At 35.2% G+C, this 19,040-nt stretch overlaps 1 protein-coding gene across 1 annotated transcript in view; it reads left to right on the top strand.

The window, feature by feature from the left end:
- NCKAP1 (NCK associated protein 1) overlaps positions 1-19,040 on the top strand; it is a 99,526-nt gene that overhangs the window by 25,293 nt on the left and 55,193 nt on the right. The window contains exons 3-8 of the mRNA XM_047773023.1: positions 10,953-11,045; positions 11,240-11,296; positions 11,999-12,141; positions 12,226-12,316; positions 14,933-15,070; positions 15,859-15,907. Of these exons, the coding sequence (XP_047628979.1) occupies positions 10,953-11,045; positions 11,240-11,296; positions 11,999-12,141; positions 12,226-12,316; positions 14,933-15,070; positions 15,859-15,907 (571 nt within the window). The remainder of the gene's footprint in view (positions 1-10,952; positions 11,046-11,239; positions 11,297-11,998; positions 12,142-12,225; positions 12,317-14,932; positions 15,071-15,858; positions 15,908-19,040) is intronic.

Raw genomic sequence — 19,040 nt, 5'->3', positions numbered from 1 at the left:
TATATACTTTCATGGCACAAATGACCATGTCTTCTCTTGCCTCTGGGCCTTATATTTATGCCATTTTTACTTTTTGGAGCAATCTTTCTCTTCCATATTCTTTTATGAGTCTAACTGCTGCTTGTCTTTCAGCTCTATCCTTAGATGTCACCATTCCAAAGAAGCTTTTTCTGACTCTTTCAGATTAGGTTAAGCGTTGCTTGTGTGTGTTCCCATAGGCCTTTCTACTCATCAGTCATTTGTTTATTTACTGGATGCCTTCTTTTAGCCAAGTCCTGTTCTGGGAGAGGGAATCCAGTAGTAAATAAACAAGTCAAGTTACTAGCCTTGTAGAGCTTATGTTCTGCCAGACAGAGGTAGGAAAAAAAAAAAATACCCAGTAGATATGAATTCCAAAAAAAAAAAAAAGAGTGATAGTGGGGAGATACTAATTTACTCTACCTGAGGAAGCCTTATTGAGGAGGAGGGAGTAGGGCAAATATTTAAAGATAGGAGGGAGTGAGGTGAGCTGGGGGAGTAGGGAGTAGTCTTCTGTGCTGATGGAGCAGCAGTGGCAAAGCCTGAGGTGGGAGCATGCCTGGTTTTTTTCAAGGAACTCAAGGTAGGCCAGTATGAGTGGACCAGAGTGGTTGGGGAGGGGGATAGGGAGATCATAGTAGGAGATGAGGACAGTCATTGAAGGGATAAATAGATCATACAGGGCTTTCCAAGGCATAGTAAGGACTTTGGCTAATTACTCTGAGTTGAAATGTTATTGGAGAAGAGTAGTAAAAGAATGAAATGATACATCTATGATCACTCTGGTTACTGGGTTGAGAAAAATGCTGGAGGGGAACAGAGGTAAAAACAGGGAAATTTGCAGTCACAGAGATAGGAGCTGATAGTAGCTTGGAACTAGGGTGGTGGGAGTGAGAAATGTTCAGATTCTGGAATCTTTTGAAGACAAAGCCTATAGTATTTACTTGCTGATGCATTGGGTATGGTGTATATGAGTGAAAAATTTAAGGCTGAAGGATTTTGGTTGAGCAAATATCAAGATTTATTGGGATGAGGAAGCAAGAGGAATAGATTTGACTTGGGAATATAGAAGGGATGTTACTCAGTAGCTCAATATTAGATAAATATTAAGCTTGAGAGACCTATTAGAAGTCTGAGTGGAGATGTTGAGTAGCCAATTGTATATATAAGTGTAGTGCTAATGCTAGCATTAAGCCGACAATCAAGTTAAAGAATTATGGAGAGAAGAGGAGTCACTGAGGACAGTGGGAGAGTGAATTGATGGTGACAACAGCATAAGTTGCTACTCAGTTATGGTTAATGACCATGAATTCACATTGAGATGGAGTCAGCCTAAGTATAGGCTTTCTCTTATTGTGGGTTTTTTCAGGCAGTTATGATAGAGGGAGAGGTGGACAAGGGAGTAATATAATGATGGGCCATTTAATCTTAAGGTGGATAAAAAGGGAAGCAGAAGATGAGAGGGTGAATAACAATAAAAAGATAGTAGTGTGAATGGATATGATTTCCCTCTGTGTTCAAAGAATTGATAAATGTAGGGTATTAAGAGGGAATTAGAGATATCAAGTGGGAATTATTCTCCCATTGATGCCACTTCACCTTGTCTCCAAATCTCCCAAGAAGAGCAGATGTCCAAAAAAAACACACAAAGAAATCAAGATAGCTTAAGCATCAACTTCATCCCTCTTTATAGGCCTGCTGATTGAGGCAATTTAGTTGAGCCACCACTGTCAGCATGTAATCAGTTAATATAATCTCTGTGTTCCCTCTCAGTTTTAGGTCTTCCTTTAATTTTCGCCATGTTGTTTATCATCGTCTCCACCTTTCGAAGCTCTGACCTTTCTTGTTATCATTCTCATTCTATTGTGTGTGTGTGTGTATGTGCATTCATGTGCATGTGTGCATCTGTTTAAACCTCTTTGATGTTATTACCAGTTGGTGAGGGTCTTTGTCTTGAAGGGAATATTAATCATTGTAGGAGTTTCCATCGTGGCTCAGTGGTTAATGAACCCAATTAGCATTCTGAGGACTCAGGTTTGATCCCTGGCCTTGCTCAGTGGGTTAAGGATCCAGTGTTGCCATGAGCTGTGATGTAGGTTGAAGACATGGCTCAGATCCTGTGTTGCTGTGGCTTTGGCGTAGGCCAGCAGCTACAACTCTGATTCGACCCCTATCCTGGGAACCTCCATATGCCGTGGGTGTTGCCCTGAAATAGCAAAACAAAAACAAAAACAAAAAAAGAATTAATCATTGTAGTTTTTCATCAGTATGTTGAAGTTAGTTGTGGCGTAACCAGATTCTAAAACTAGGTAATTATCTAATCAAAAGTGAGTTACCTGTATATCTGCATATATATTCCTCACTAGACTGTATGTTCATTTAGCACCAGGGTCAGCATTTTATTCATAGTTTTATCTTGAGCTCATCCCACAGTGTCTGACAATATATTAATATCAGGTTGTGATATTTGTTGACTAAATGAATAACATTATATATTATTTTGGTACGTCTCTCTTACCTAGAGCATATCCAATGCCTTTATGAATCACATCTGAGAATTGGGAAAGAAGCAATTCCCCTCCTAGGAATCTTCCCAAGAAAAATGAAAGTACATGTCCACATATAGATATGTTTATAGCAGCGTTGTTTTTAATAGCTTAAAACTGGAAATAATTCAAATGTCCATCAACTGATGAATAAGCTGAACTGATACATCCATTTAATGGAATACTATTCAGTAATTAAAAGAAGCAAGCTATCAATACATATTACAGTATGATGAACTCCAGAAACATTGGGCTAGATGAAAGAAGCCAGATATAGAAAGCTTATGTATTATATGATTTCATTTTATAGGGACTGTCTAGAAAGAGCAAATTTATTGAGGCAGAAAGAAGATCAGTAGTTAATTAGGGCTGGAGGTGAGAATGGGACTAACTGTAAATAGGCAGAAGGGAACTTGGAATAATGGAAATGTTCTAAAACTGCGTAGGATTGGTAATTGCACAACTCTCTAAATGTACTAAAATTATTTAATTGTTCATTTAACAGTGGGCAAATTTTATGGTATGTACATTCTACCTCAGTAAAGGTGTAAAAAAACAAATGATTTTGAGCAATCAGAAATGAAGTTTATTTAGAAGTAAGCTTTTTGGTTCTCACTGTGTCCAAGATTGTTGAGTTTACCTGAGTGAAACTAACATGTATATTTTCTAATGCATTGTATGTTAAAAGGTATCAGAAGCAAATGGTAATTGATAGAAAGAGAAATAACTTTTAAGAAGTAAAATGTATAGCTTGGCAAGAACTCTTTAATGTTGGCATGGTACCTTGCACATGTCAGTAGCACCTGAGACCATCTTGACGTAAATAGCCTAGTGTAATTATCTATTACAGTTATGACATCTAATCAGTAAAAAGCCTGACTTCTCTAGACGCAGGTTGTGAAAGCAAGTCAATTACAAATTAGAAAGACTTTTTAAAGAATTATTAAAATTGAGTTTGAAAAGACTACCTTCAATTACATTTTTATTCATAATGGAAAATGGTACCATTATGTGAGGTAAATTATGTTATCGTATTATCATTAATACAGTTCGATATTTTTTTATACCAAGATGTTAGACCTGGTTGACCACATTAAACTGAGACGTGTAATTAGTGCTTTTCTAGTACTAATGATAAAGTTAGTTTCATCAGTTTGCATTAATTTTTGACCAGAAATCTTGAACTTCCAAGATTTTTCTTGATACAAGTTAATATGCTCATGTGGTTAGATAGAAATTGTTTTTATTTCTATCACTGAACTTTATATTAATCTTTGTTCAGTTACCTAGTGCTGCATACCAACCACCCCAAATCTTAGTGGACTTAGCAATATATTTCTTATTCCAGAGTTGACTAGGCAGTTCCTCTGTGGTCTCACCAGCCTTCAGTCATAGCTGTGTTCATCTGGTGGGTGGCTGAGGCATGGGAACAGCTGGGATAGCAGGATTTTGAACCTTTCTGTGGGATATGCTATCTCAAGTTTCCTCACACATGGCTTTTTAAGACACTGTTGCAAAAAGAACAAAATAGGAAGCTATAAGGCCTTGTAAGTTAAGAGTATCACTTCTGTTTTCCATTGGTCAAAGCAAGTCACAAGGCCAGCTGAGATTGTAAGGTTGGGAAATAGATGAGAGGAACAGTAAAGTCCTACTGCAAAGAGGCATGGGTATAACCTTTAATTTTTTTTGCCTTTCTTTTCTCTAAAATACAGAACTCTTCACTTTTCACAATTAATTTAAATGGATGACGGCAATATAAACTTGAAAAAGATCACTTTAATATATAACATGAAGATTTTGAGTTAGAATTCTTAGAAGCATCAGTCTGTGAGACTGATGAAGCTATAATTAAATACAAGTATTTGCTGAAAAGAAAGTAGCATTAGCTTTGCTTGTCCCTACACTACTTTTGTGTCATTGTATAACAACTTGAATTTTGAAATGTTTTGAAGAGGTGTTTTCAACTTTGAAATCTGATTGACCTGGATTAGCATCTTGTCTTTTCTAGTCTGTTTCTGTGTCTGGAAAATGAGGATAAGAATATACCTTGATTGGGAAGATGAAAAAAATTCTAGAGATGGAGGGAGATGATGGTTGCATAACAGTGCAAATGTATTTGTAAGTGTGAACTATATATTTATAAAATATGGCTAAAATGGTATGTTTCATGTTATATTTTAGTACAATTTTAAAAATGAACCTTGAAAAGTAGTTGTGAGGATTAAGTTTGGTAATAAATCTTAAATACTCAGTAGTGTTTATTTATTAGGCAAGTGTTAGGATAATTTTTCCCTAAAATTATGCATCTCTGAAATATTGAATGCTAGTAGAATCATTTGTATGTGGTAAAAGGAAAGTCTGGCAAAACTCCATGAAACTTTTTTGAAATGACTAATCTTTGTGTTATTTTGGATTTTCGTGTAATCTTAAGAGATTTACTTATATTTGATATATGTCATCTTTAGATGTTTCTCATTTCTTTTTGCTTTCCTATCTTGTAAGGACATAATGACATATTTTACACAATTTCAGGGATTTAGTCAGGTGATTATTAAATCATCACTCTATGTTAGGATATATGAACTCATTTGAGACATTAATTGATAACCTGATACTACATTCATTTATGATTAGCAGTGCAGTTTAAAAATGAATTCCTTGACTCTTTTATTGAGAAACTTGATCATTTATTTATTCATTTATAGTACATCTACTGTGTGCTAGTATTCTAGACGCTAGAGATATAGCATGAAATGATACAAACCTCCTTGCCTCTGTGAAATTTAAGTTCAAGTTGGGATCTTAGACAATAAACAATTAAATGAATACATACTTTAATTTGGAGATAAGTGGTAGGAAGAAATAGAAAGCAGGATAAGGAGTTAGAGTAATGTTGGGTGAAGAGACTGTTTTATGTAAGTGTTCAATAATGTTTTCTCTGAAGAGAAGTGAAGTGAAGAATTGAGCTATGGGAAGAAATAGGGAAGAGCATCTCAGACATGAGGAAGAACAAGTGCAGAGGTTCTGAGGTGGGCCAGCTGTGGTGAATTTATTTGATGAACTCCACATACTTATTTTGTGACAACTACTGAGAGAGGCTGGAGGAGCATTGAAGAGAGATGAACTTGTAGAGACAGACAGGGGTCCTGTTTAGATTTTATTCTGAGGCATTGGAAAGGACTTTGTATTTTATTTTAAATGTGGTAGGAAACTGTTGGAATGGTTTTTTGTTTGTTTATTTTGGCCGTGCCTACAGCATGTAGAAATTCTTAGGCCAAGGATTAAACTTTCCCCATGGTGGCAACCCGAGCGGCTGCAGCAACAATGCCAGATCCTTAACCTGCTGCACCACAAGCGAACTCCCTGAAATTTTTAAAAAACCTTTTATTTTGAAATAATATTAGACTTAAAAAAAATACAGAGAGTTCACCTATACTCTTCACCCAGTGTTAACATCTTGAAATCCTTCCTTGAAATCATCTTTTCAGGGTAGTGTGTTACCTTAAAATGTCCACTCTCCTGCTACTATGTGAAGGAGACTGAAGAGGCAAGAGCAGAAGTCCAGGGGTCAGTTTCGAGGCTACTATACTATGGTATTCAACATGAGAGTTGTTGATGAGGGTGGTGGCTGGACAGTTCCTTAAAAGAGGTTTATGCTGATAGCCTCTGAGGACTTCTGTTTTTAAAAGCTTGGTTTAGAATATCATCCTAAGAAATTGAACAAAGCTTTTCTCTGAGCCAAATTTTTGTACTTTTTTTTTTTTTAAGAGGAACAATATAGTTACATACTTTAGACCAAGAAAGTTATTCATTACATATAAGCAGTTTTGACGATGAAAGAATAATTGAAGTAATTAAAATGGGTGAGTAAAGTTCTGTAGTCATGTTCCTTTATGTTGAAAATCTGTGAGTTAGCTTTCTTTTAGTGAAAGCATTGTACAGATATTTTGCTAATATAGTTAACCTATGTATCCATGATATGCTTTTTTAAAGTGTTAGCAAGTAGAATCGTTTCTTCTCAAAATTGTACTTATTCCTAATGTTCCATATAACATCAAATAATCTATTACTTATCTGTATTCTTAAACCATTTCTTATTTTTATTTTCTATAATACAATGAGATGTTGGAGGAGAAAAAAAAAACTTGTTCTAGATGTTGAACCTAAATTGGAGTTCCCTGGTGGCCCAGTGGGTTAAGGAGCCAACATTGTCACTATTGTGACTTGGGTAACTACTGTGGCATAGGTTTGATCCCTGGCCTGGTAACTTTTGTATGCCTCAGGAGCAGCCAAAAAGAAAATTAAATTAAATACTTCTTGGTAGTGTCTGCTGTCCTTTACTTTAAAAACTAAAATGTAGCATTTTTTGCAGTTGATGCCCAAGAGTTATAGACATTTTTATTCTTTGTTGTAGTAGTTGAACTCTTTCAAGCAGAGCTTATGGAATTTACTTTCAATAAATAGAGAATGTAATTTTAACTGTCTGTAGAGATGTTTAGGATTGCGTGATATACTTATAGGATATTTGGAACCATGCTTGGCAAAGACAGCATGCTGAGTTAATATCAACTCTTTGTATAAGTACTGAGTAATATTGGGATTATTTAAAATAGCTTTATTTTTGCTCATTTTGAACAAGTGGTCAATGAGCCTCTTCTGTTATTTACCTAATACTTAAATGAACAGCTTCTGGGTGCCAGGCACTGTTAAGACTTCTCATGTACATTATTTTGGCTAAAGTGTCTACATCAGCTCTAGTTTTTATAATGAGGGTATTAGACTTTGAGAGGTTCTCATTTAGCCATGACTTTACTGTTGTAAAGAGAGGTGGACTCTCTAGCGTCAGCTACTAAAACATGTCATTTGACACTGGCATATAAAGGTCTTTAAAATTTTTCATAATCATTCATCTGATAGATGTTTATATTGGATACTTTATATGCAGAGCTGTATGATATGGTCTATGGAGATTAAAAAGTTGAGTTTGGTATACTGTCTCAGTGTTGGAGATAGCTGTGCTGTGAGGTAAAAAGGGATATTATTTGAAATTATACACATTTAGAGGAAGGGCGATATTATTTGCATTGAGGGAATAAGTTTAATTGGGCAGGGATGGTTTCTTGAAAATGGGGTACCTTGTAAATTGACTAGTTCGGAAGTAGTGGGATTTGGTTATGTGAATGGTGGAATTTGAACATCTCTGGAGTGGAAACAGTAAAGAAAATATGAGGTGTGTAGAAAATACTGAATAGTGTGTCTTGGCTACTGTGAGTAGATGAAGGGGAAATTTAGATTGGAAAGGTAAATTAGGTCCAAATTACTTAAGGCCTCTAAAAACTTAAGTAATTTTTTCTTTTCTTTTTCGGCCTCCCTGTGGCACATGGAGTTCTTGGGCCAGGGATCAGATACAAGCTGCACTTGTGACCTAAGCCACAGCTGCGGCAATGCCAGATCCTTAACCCTCTGTGCCAGGCCAGGGATCGAATCGGCATCCCAGCCTCTCCCAAGATGCCGCTGATCCCCTTTTGCCACAGCGGGAACTCCCTGAGTTATTATTTTGAATTCAGACATCCGTTATTTCAGTAAATTTGTTTTAGTCATTGTAGAAGCTAGTTACATATAATTTGGGGAGAAATAAAATTGAGTGAGAAATTGAGACCATAATAAAATTTTATTATTAAAAAGGAAGCTGGTGGCATGTGGAATGGTAGAAAGAACATTTTATTAGGAGTATAGATATGAAATTTCTAATCCTGGCCCTGTCATATTAAGTAGTTACGTAACTTTGGGAAGTTTTTTTTTTTTTTGGTCTTTTTTTTTTGCTATTTCTTGGGCCGCTCCCGTGGCATATGGAGGTTACCAGGCTAGGGGTCCAGTCGGAGCTGTAGCCACCGGCCTACACCAGAGCCACAGCAACGCGGGATCCGAGCCGCGTCTGCAACCTACACCACAGCTCACGGCAACGCCGGATCGTTAACCCACTGAGCAAGGGCAGGGACCGAACCCGCAACCTCATGGTTCCTAGTCGGATTCATTAACCACTGCGCCATGACGGGAACTCCTGGGAAGATTCTTTTAAGTTCTGTGGGTATTAGCTTCTTCTTATGCAAAATAAGAGTTTGTATAAATGATCATTAAGACCTATAATAGGACATTGTATTATTGTCCAAACTAGGACACTGATATTGAAAGGAGGGATTTTTAACAATTAAGCCCAGTAGCAATCAGATTATTGTTTTGCTTCATATCCTATTGAGTTTACTTTCACTTATTATATTTTAAAACTCATATTTAAAGTACTGACAAGCAGGAAACAGGATTAAGGGTAATATGTTTAATGTTGTTGAACAAGGGTAAAGGTAGTATAATCTGAGGAGATAGAATCTTATTTATTTATTTATTTATTTATTGTCTTCTTAGGGCCGCACCCACAACATATGAAAGTTCCCAGGCTAGGATTCAAATCTGAACTGTAGCTGCCAGCCTATACCACAACCACAGCAACGCCGATCCAAGCTGCATCTGGGACCTATACCACAGCTCACAGCAATGTTGTATCCTTTAACTCACTGAGTGAAGGCAGGGATTGAACTCTGCCTAGTTGGTTCATTACTGCTGAGCCACACGGAAACTCCTAAAATCATTTTTAAATAGGTATCTGCTTCATGTTTTGAGTAGGAATGCTTAAAAATGTGCATATAGGGAGTTCATGTTGTGGCTCAGCAGTAATGAATCTGTCTAGTACATGAGGATACGGGTTCAATCCTTGGCCTGTCTCAGTGGTTAAGGATCCAGCATTCCAGCATTGTCATGAGCTGTGGTGTAGGTTGCAGATGCGGCTCAGATCCTGTGTTGCTGTGGCTGTGGCCTAGGCCAGCAGCTGTAACTCCCAATTCGACCCCTGGCCTGGGAACTTCCATATGCCACACGAGCGGCCCTAAAAAGCAAAAAACAAAACAACCCACCAAAAAAACAGTGCATATAAACAGAATTGTTTTAAAACATATGTTGTTCAAAATAAAGTCAACTAGTCCCATAAATAAAGCTAGAGCAGTTACACATTTCACTCTAAATAAATACCTAAATTTTCCCAGCACATAATGGAAGTAATGAGATACTTCATTTACACTTTTTTTTTTAGAAACACCCTTTAAATGTCCTCAGGAACTGCAGTATTTAGGGTACTTCATAATAGTTGAGTTTACCAGAATGCTGTGCTTGTTGTTTTAAATAGTCTTTAAAAATCTGCTGATGTTATGCTCACTATTAAAATTTTCTGATTTATAATGGTTCAATACAATTATGCATAGAGGTGCCTTTTTCCCAGCACTTCTGTGTAGGTATGAGTAAGAACTGAAGGAGGGCCTCAAAACTGTATGGACCTTGATGGCAAGTTTGATAATTTGAACCACTTTCTCATATTTTATAGTTTTCTCATGTTCCAGATAGATTATTCTCAGACATTTAATGTATACTCAGGTCACCTGGTATACTTGCTAAAGGGCAGATTCTGATTTGGTAGGTCTGAGGTCAGCTTGAGATTCTGTTCTAACAAGTTCCTAAATGATGTGGAAGTTGCTGTTCTATAGACTACACTCAGAGTATCAGATAGGTTTTAGATGGTTTTTGGATTTGCGGTGAAGTTACCATACGTGGCATTAAATATGGCAGGGTTCTTGCAGAAATTTCATTAATAGTTGTAAAAAGGAAAACTTCAGACTTTTATAAATTTAATAATGCAGTTGATTGAAATAATATTTGTCTTTTGTATTCACATTTCCCTCTTCATATGTTTACCAGTGTCTTAACTCTAGTTTTGCTTCTTTCTCATTTCTTTTTTGTTGTTGTGGTTTTCACTTTTCTTTAATGTATTAGTGTGTTTTGTGAATTTGGTCAGGGAACCGTTACTGTATTTTATGTTTGTATCTACATTTTATTTTGCATGCGTAACGTGGCTTTGCCTGGATGTTCTTTTTGGTAAGTTCCAAATTTATAAAGCATATTGTTTTTTGTAGTGTAAGTCATGTTTTTCACCTTCTTTTTCTCCCACTTCTAGTAATGTGATCATGCTCATGAGTTGTTTTTAGTTTTTTTAAGCGTTCATTTGATAATTATTTTTTCTTAACATTTTCCAATTTTCCTTAATAGTAGTGTAGTTTGGTACTAATCTGCTTTGATTTGTTTTGTAGCCTTACACTGTCAGTTGCCGATCACTACTAGCAGTTGCTATCTGAAGTATTTTGGTTTTTTAAAAGAGCCTTAATCATCTAGAAATATTGTTCTAAAAGCTTGTGCTTCCATATAGCAATCATAAAAAAGATAGTTTATAGTAAAATTAAATAATTTTATTCTCAGTAAACAAAATGCATTCTAATTTTGTTTTTACAGCAACAGCTTGCACAACTACAGAAAGAAAAATCAGAGATTCTGAAAAATCTTGCGTTATATTACTTCACATTTGTGGATGTTATGGAATTTAAGGTATGTATTTTAATATACAAAATTTAACATTTCAGAGATACATTGCTATTTGTTAATTGAATAAATTGCTCTGTCACTTGTAGGTAATAAAATTAGAATTCTTCTAGAACAAAAATTTAAAAGATATTTGTCTCTTTTTCTGAATTTAATAATATTTATATAGTTAAAAGACTAAAATAAACTTTTATTTTCAGGACCATGTTTGTGAATTGCTGAATACTATTGATGTTTGCCAAGTCTTCTTTGATATTGTAAGTATTCCTTTTAGAAAAATTTCCAATGGTAGAACTAAGGCGATCAGATGTTTTCTTTTCATTAGAGAAAATTTATATGATTGGTATATAATGTTAATTTGGCTTGTATTTTTTAAGATAATTTATAATGTTTTCTCTGTTATCACTTGTTAAATTTGATTGTCATTGAGTACAAACCTTGTACATATTGGGAAATAGTTTAGCATTTTTTTTTAATTGGCCCAATTTTATGAGGTTATACATATTTTTCTTAATAAAAGGCATACTTGATAAAATCTTTCTTAAGACAATTTCTAGATATAGGAAGTCAAGGTGAAAAATGTCTCCATTGACTTGATGGAGAACCATTTAATTACTTAATTAATATAATACTTTTTTTTCTTGCTTAGTGAGATTTGCTTCTGTGTTTTTCATTATTTTCATTTTGTTTATTCTTTTAAACTGTTAGCAGTTTGAACAGAGTAATCACAAACTCCTTTTCACACATAAACTTATGAGTCACAAACACAAAACTGTTATATGTAACTCCCAAATTTTAGGCATGTTTTTGGTAAAAGAAATTAGAATTTCAGAAATTGGGATAAAATAAATATCTATAGAAAATTATTTGCTTTGAGTAGCTGCCATGAAGACTTTTGTGTATATGCTTAAAAGTTTGTGAAATAGGAAGGAGTTGAACTTAATATTTTTTTCCCCTAGACTGTAAACTTTGATTTAACAAAGAACTACTTAGATTTGATCATAACCTATACAACACTAATGATACTGCTGTCTCGGATTGAAGAAAGGAAGGCAATCATTGGATTATACAACTATGCTCATGAAATGACTCATGGAGCAAGGTATACTGCATTATAAAAATCTGTGTGAAATTCTCAGTTAATTTGATGGCTTACAACTCAGTGAAATTTGATGTTTGTTTTAAGTGACCGAGAATACCCACGCCTTGGTCAGATGATTGTGGATTATGAAAATCCGTTAAAGAAGATGATGGAAGAGTTTGTACCCCATAGTAAGGTAAGAGCTGTTTTTTTATTTTTATTAATTTTTTTGTCTTTTGTCTTTTTAGAGCCCAATCAGTGAAATATGGAGGTTCCCTGGCTAGGAGTCGAATTGGAGCTGTAGCTGCTGGCCCTCGCCACAGCCACAGCAACACGGGATCCAAGCCAGATCTGAGCTGCGTCCGCAATCTACACCGGAGCTCATGGCAACACTGGATCTCTAACCCACCGAGTGAGGCCAGGGATTGAGCCCACAACCTCATGGTTACTAGTCGGGTTCGTTAACCACTGAGCCATGACGGGAGCTCCCAAGAGCTGGTTTTTAGATGTGCTCCAATAGGCATATGAGATAGGTTAAGGGTGGATAGAGTAATAAACTGCTTCTAAGAAAGAAAATTATAATGATAATGTGAAAAAAAGTTCTGCATGATTTAGCTAATTGTGAACTGGAGAGCTCATTAATTAGATTTGAAATAGTGAATAAGAGACTCAGGAATATATTAATTCAATATAGGTTTTAAGTTCAGAATAGGGCATAGAGGTAGTGAGGTTTAGTATTTGAGAATGTGTATCTTCATACGAGACTGCCTGGGTTCTAGTCCCAATTATGCCAGTTACTGTGTGAAATTAGCATGTTACTCAACCAGCTTCACTATACTTCAGATTTTTTATCTGTAAAAATGGAGTAATAATAGTACCTGCCTCATATGGCTGTTAGGAGATTAAATGAGTCATTTTAAAAAAGGATTTTGAGGCATTCCCACTGTGGCACAGTGAGTTAAGGATCTGGCATTGTCTCTGTGACAGCACAGGTTTGCAACCTAGCCTGGCACACCAGGTTAAGGATCTGGCGATGCTGCAGGTATAGCTCACATTTGATCCCTGGCCCGGTAACTTCCATTTGCTGTGGGTGTGTCAGCAAAGGAAGAAGGGGGATAAAGTATTTAGATACGTAGTATTTGATAAATTTTATCTATATTATTATAATGTAGCCTAAGAGGAAAATTTTTCTATGTTTTGTGGTAATTTGGAATGTCTGTCTTTTGTAATACATTAAATGAAATCATTTTTTTTCTAAAGAATTTTACCATTATGGCTTCTCTGCTAAGCACATGAAGGAAGTTTTATAGGTATCCTCATTATTTATAGATAAGGAAATTGAGGTCTAGAGAAGTGATGTGACACAGAGTAAGCCATCTGACAGTAATAGTGGCAAAACTAGAACTAAACCCCAGGATGTTAGAAACTTGCTCCACTATTCTCTTTGAATGATGGGAGTTAGATTTTCTAATAATACAGTATTTTGTGGGAATCTCTGCTTTTTGGACATACAGTTAACACCAAGAATTTTCCTCTGGTTTTCTTACTCCCATGAAAATTCTGAAGATGCATTTTCAGTTTAATTTCATTGCATAGTTGTATTGTACCTACAAATTTATAGAGTTTTAATGTCTTAGAGTTAGTTGAATCTTAGTGTTAGTTGAATACTTTGGAAGAGGCTAGTAGATGACATCGATTTTGAAGTATAAATCCACATTGTAGATGGAAGTGTCAGGGTTCCTCAAAGTGTTGAGCTTATTATCTTCACTATCTGTCTTAGATTTTGGTAGTGCTTTTTCCTCATCTTGAAATGTTCTTCCCTACTCCTTTGCTATTTTTTCTCTGGATCTATCTCTAACTTCTTACCAATTGTATATGGCCTGTTTTTATTTAGCCACTTGAAATTTTTTTTTCCCCACTTTAGGTGGTGAAAAATTAGCATATATTAGAATTATTAATAATTACTTGAAGAAAATTGTCCATTTGGATTAGACCATTTATTTCCCAATCTTGATTTTTCTGATTCTATAATATCTTAGAGTTTTAATAGAAAGACCATAATATATTCTCTAGGTTCTATTAAAATTAGTGTAATTTTAAAAAGCTGTTCAGAGTCACTTGGTAGAATGTGGTATCAAAACATTCCTGGATTTTACTCCCAGAGGTTCTGGTTCAGGTTCAGGTAGAGCCCTGGATTCTCTTTTTCTGAACAAACTCATCTGGCAGTTTATGTGCAGCCAAATTAAAGACCCACTCACAGAATATTTAGGAAGCAGGGGTGAGTAAGCAAAGGATAGTTAAAAGCAAACAAGAAGCAGATGAGTGAAAAATTAAATACCTTGATGATAAAACTGTAATTAATAGTCCAAATGACAAATAGAAGTTATTTATTAAGGTAGAGTGGGTTATTTTTAGAAGCCATTCTTTGAAGAAATATGAAACATTGAGCTCTGTTAACACTTAGTCATATAGCCCTAATGTCTTTTTCTTTCAGTGAGAGCTATTAGAGTAGAAAATGATGCACAAAAGGATGACACTAAGCTCGCTACCCTTTTTGAAATAAAGATCTCGATTGCCAAACATTTTCACCTTTAATAAAGCAACATGATTTTATGAACTAATCTTTTGCCTAATAATTTAAAAAAAAAAAACCTAAAGGAAGATAATTCACCTCAGATCTTAGATGGAGCATAGTTATAGTTAGGCTTTTGTTATTTTATGATGGTACAATTAGAAACAGCGATTGTCGCTGGAATTTAAATGGAAGAGAAAACCCATTTTATTTCTCAGCCTTCTTTTTTTCCTATTTTAGTCTCTTTCAGATGCACTAATTTCTCTTCAGATGGTGTATCCTCGAAGGAATCTTTCAGCTGACCAGTGGAGAAATGCCCAATTATTGAGTCTCATCAGTGCACCCAGTACAATGCTTAATCCTGCACAATCTGACACTGTATGGTTCTATATTTTCTTTTTTGAATGAAAATAGTAAAGTTGATTTTAAAAAATCAGTTAAGCAGTACTGTTGTAATTTTTCTTCTAATTAGTACTAGCCTACCAGTGAAGTTTATTATAAAATCCTCAGTATTTAAATCATACTGCTTAGTTTTTTTATTTCTAGATTCTGATGCTAAGTTAATACAGCTAGTAGTATGAATATTTTCTTTTAAAGTTTAAAAATATACTTTGTTATATCGTAGAAAATTTGGAAGAAGAAAACAAAGGTCCCTCCAAATCTCACCAACTAGAGAAAATAACTTGCATTCTGTTATATTTCTTTTCAATCTTTTTTCTCTATATATATGAACCTAGATGTTATGCATATGGAGAATAAACACGCATAATTACTGATTTGGGTGAGATAGTAAGCATCAAGTTACATACATCTTTTCTAAACTGACTAAAACTTTATCCTTTAGAATACTGCAAACTTCAGTAGACTTGGGAAACTTGGAAGTTGTCATCTGTCAGATTGAAAACAGTTTAGCAACGGTGTTATTTAAAGAGAAATTTCAGGATGTGTAAAAGTGAAAGGGGCAGATCTTTCATTGTCCTTTATGGAATGCAGGTGTAAATATAGATTATAAAACTTGTATCCAACTTTTCACGTATGTTGTGGTATTTGGACCAAGAATTGAGTAGTTAGCTTCTCAGGAGGAAGAGGAGGAAGTGTGACTCGGCACAGAGGAATTTTGTTTTAGAATTTCTTTAAACCACAAATGTGTATTTTCTTTTTTTAAGATGCCTTGTGAATATCTCTCTTTGGATGCCATGGAAAAATGGATTATCTGTAAGTAAAATTGGTTAGTGTTGTGATTACCCCCTCAGGTTTAAGTTTTAGACAAAAATAACAGGTAACATGTATTACTTCTGTGCCAAGCACTGTGAAAAGCCTTCTACATGCATTCTGCATGCATTCAGTCCTTATATAGACCCTATTTGGGTAGATAAGACTCTTTTGTAGATGTGGAATTAAAGCTTAGTCCACACAGCTAGACAAAGCAAGAACCCAGGCTAAATCCAAGGCTCATGGTCTACATTATATTGCCTCTCAAAACAGCCATCATGGCTAACATTTTATTTTTAATGATTTTTTTTTGATATCGCATTTATTTCAGTTAAGATTTTTAGTTTTAATTTATTACATACGAAAGACGACCCATGTATTTGGCAGTTGTTAAATGCATGGGAGATAAAATTACTAGTTTGCTCCTACATTCACAAACTATGTGAGAAATAGACGCACAGATACAATACAAAATGAGAATTACTATAAAAATTTTTTTTACCAACCCCAGGTCCACTGCCAGAAGGGAATAATTTTGAGCAGGTTGTATTTTTTTTAGTTTCTTATAGTTTGTTTCTTAGTTTATTAACATTTAGGTACTATTTGTTGACTTTATTATACTGTTTCTAAAACTGGTAAAGGATGGACTAGTTTTTTTTTTAATATGATTTTTTTAGATTGATTCTTCTCTAAAATGTAGTAGAATTGAATTACTGGAAATTATCAGAAATAAAGTAATAAGCAAAGATAAAATAAAAGCCTACATTTTACTTCTTAGATTCAGTTTAATCTCAACGAGGTTATTATTGGGTTTCTAATCATAAATCACAATTAAAAGTTTTCTAGATGAAAGCTTCTGGATATTCTCAGTTCTCTCCCTAATCTCGTTATGCACTGGCACTTTTGCGTAGCGCTCTTAGTGTGAATGAGGAGTTTAGCACACATTCCTTGTCTGTCGCCATTTTTATTCATTATAATTTTTACATTCATCAGGTTTGTGATGTTTACTTTTTTTTCTGTAGTGGTAGTTAAAGTTTTCATGCTTTGTTGATTTAGAAACACAGCTTTCAAATAATGATTTTGCTCAAAAGTGTGGTGATCCTTGGTTGTTTTATGTTTATGGATGAGGAACTGGTGTCATTAGTAGAGTTAGATGGCATGAGTGACCTCTTGTGTTATATAAGACTATTTCTTTCCAGTCATTTTCTTAACTGGGAATGCTGAATGCTCGGCTTTGTGTAATGAGCAGGTAGGTAAGTTAGAAGGCAGACTACCCTAATGGAGGATACCTGGGTGTGGAGAAGGCAAACAGATTTGAGATACCCATAGTTGCCAAAAGTAAGGAAATTTTACTCAGTTTTGCTTTTTTTATTTACCTGAGCCTTGAGTAGAGTTAATATAGAAGTTAAGAGTTACCTCAAAGTCTGCATTTCTCTTACTGACACTAATATCAGCACTGGGACTTTTCTATAGAAGATGGTTTACTTCCTCTAGAGCTTTTCTCTATAGTAGTTCAGAGGTCAGCTGCATCACCCAGGAACTTGTAATATAAGCAGAATATTAGTCTATATCCTACACCTACTAAATCAAAAACTCTGAGTGAATCATAGCAATCTCTGTTTTAGTAAGCCTTCCAGTGATTATGATAGCAAGCTAAAGTTGAGTCTCTGATCTAGATTATAGCCTGGAGCCAAGGGCTGTTGAGGATCCAGCTCTTTGGAATGCAGTTATACAATAACTTATCCTGATATTCTCTTCAGGGTTTGTTCTTGCTCTGTTGGTTGCACTCAGAGGATTCTTTGGGAAGGATCTCTATTTATTTATTTTCTTACTGTTTTTAGGGCAACATGTGCGGCATATGGACATTCCCCGGGTAAGGATCTAATTGGAGCTGCACTTGCCAGCCTACGCCACAGCCACAGCAACGTAGGATCTGAGCCATGTCTGTGACCCACACTGCAGCTCACGGCAGCACCAGATGCTTAACCCACTGAGTGAGGCCAGAGATGGAACCCTCATTCTCATGGTTACTAGTCAGGTTTGTTACTGCTGAACCACAATAGGAACTCCGGGAAAGACCTCTTTTTAAATTGATAGTCTAATCTTTCTCTCTTCAAAGATTTTCTCCAACTTTCTTATCTAGTTTGGACTAGTATCTTGTTTTCTAAGATTTTTATGACTTAATTTTTTTTTTCTGTCCTTTTATTGGGACTTTAGCAGGGAAAGGAGGTTAATGTGTAGTTTAATTAATAAACTCTTTTCCTAATCTTGGGCTATTTTAAATTAATTTACCTTTTATTGATCTTATAAACATTAATATATTTTAATTCATAATGTAACCCATATTTTAAAAAAGTAAAATATACAGTGACTCATAGTGAAACTGATTAATATTCTCAGAGAAACTTTTATTATCAACAGCAATCTTCTGAATCTAAGTATACAATGAGGTATAAGACACTAAGTGAGACCGTACTTACTAAGGGGATTTAGAGTATGAAAAGTCACTACTAAGAAAAAAATTTTTTACAAAACTTCTCTTGAGCATTCTTTAAATTTCCGTATTGTATTCTATTTCTTTGGTTATGTACCAGATCAAATAATTAGACTTGCATTTAGGGGCCCTGTTGTATGAAAAGCATTTTAATATATTTCAGGAAATTTAAGAAAGTTAAATGTACTTGTGTATGTATGATTTCACAATACATGTCTACTTAAAAGAGTTAGCTTGCTTGTGTAGTGGCCTTTTAAAGGAAGGTCGAGTTACGAATAGAAAATAAATGGCAAGTTAAATGTCAATGATTGAGGAGTTTAAAGATGGAAGTTGGTAGTTGTGTGTGTGTGTGTGTGTGTGTGTGTGTTTATGTCACTTAAAAGCCTCAATTTAGGAGTTCCTGCTTTGGAACAATAGGATTGGTGGCATCTCTGGAGCCCTGGGATGCAGGTCCATCCCTGGCCCGGCACAGTGGTTTAATGATCCGGCATTACCTCAGCTACGGCATAGGTTGCAACTGCAACTCGAATCTCATCCCTGAGCCAGTAACTCCATATGCTGCGGGGTGGCCAAAAAAGGGGAAAAAAAGCCTCAGTTTAGTGGTTGTGTTTTTGTTTATTTTTGAAAAGTTACCGTGTAACT

The sequence above is a fragment of the Phacochoerus africanus genome, chromosome 3 (genome assembly GCF_016906955.1).
Source record: "Phacochoerus africanus isolate WHEZ1 chromosome 3, ROS_Pafr_v1, whole genome shotgun sequence".
Taxonomy (NCBI): Eukaryota; Metazoa; Chordata; class Mammalia; order Artiodactyla; family Suidae; genus Phacochoerus; species Phacochoerus africanus.
This window is presented reverse-complemented; position numbering and strand designations above follow the sequence as displayed.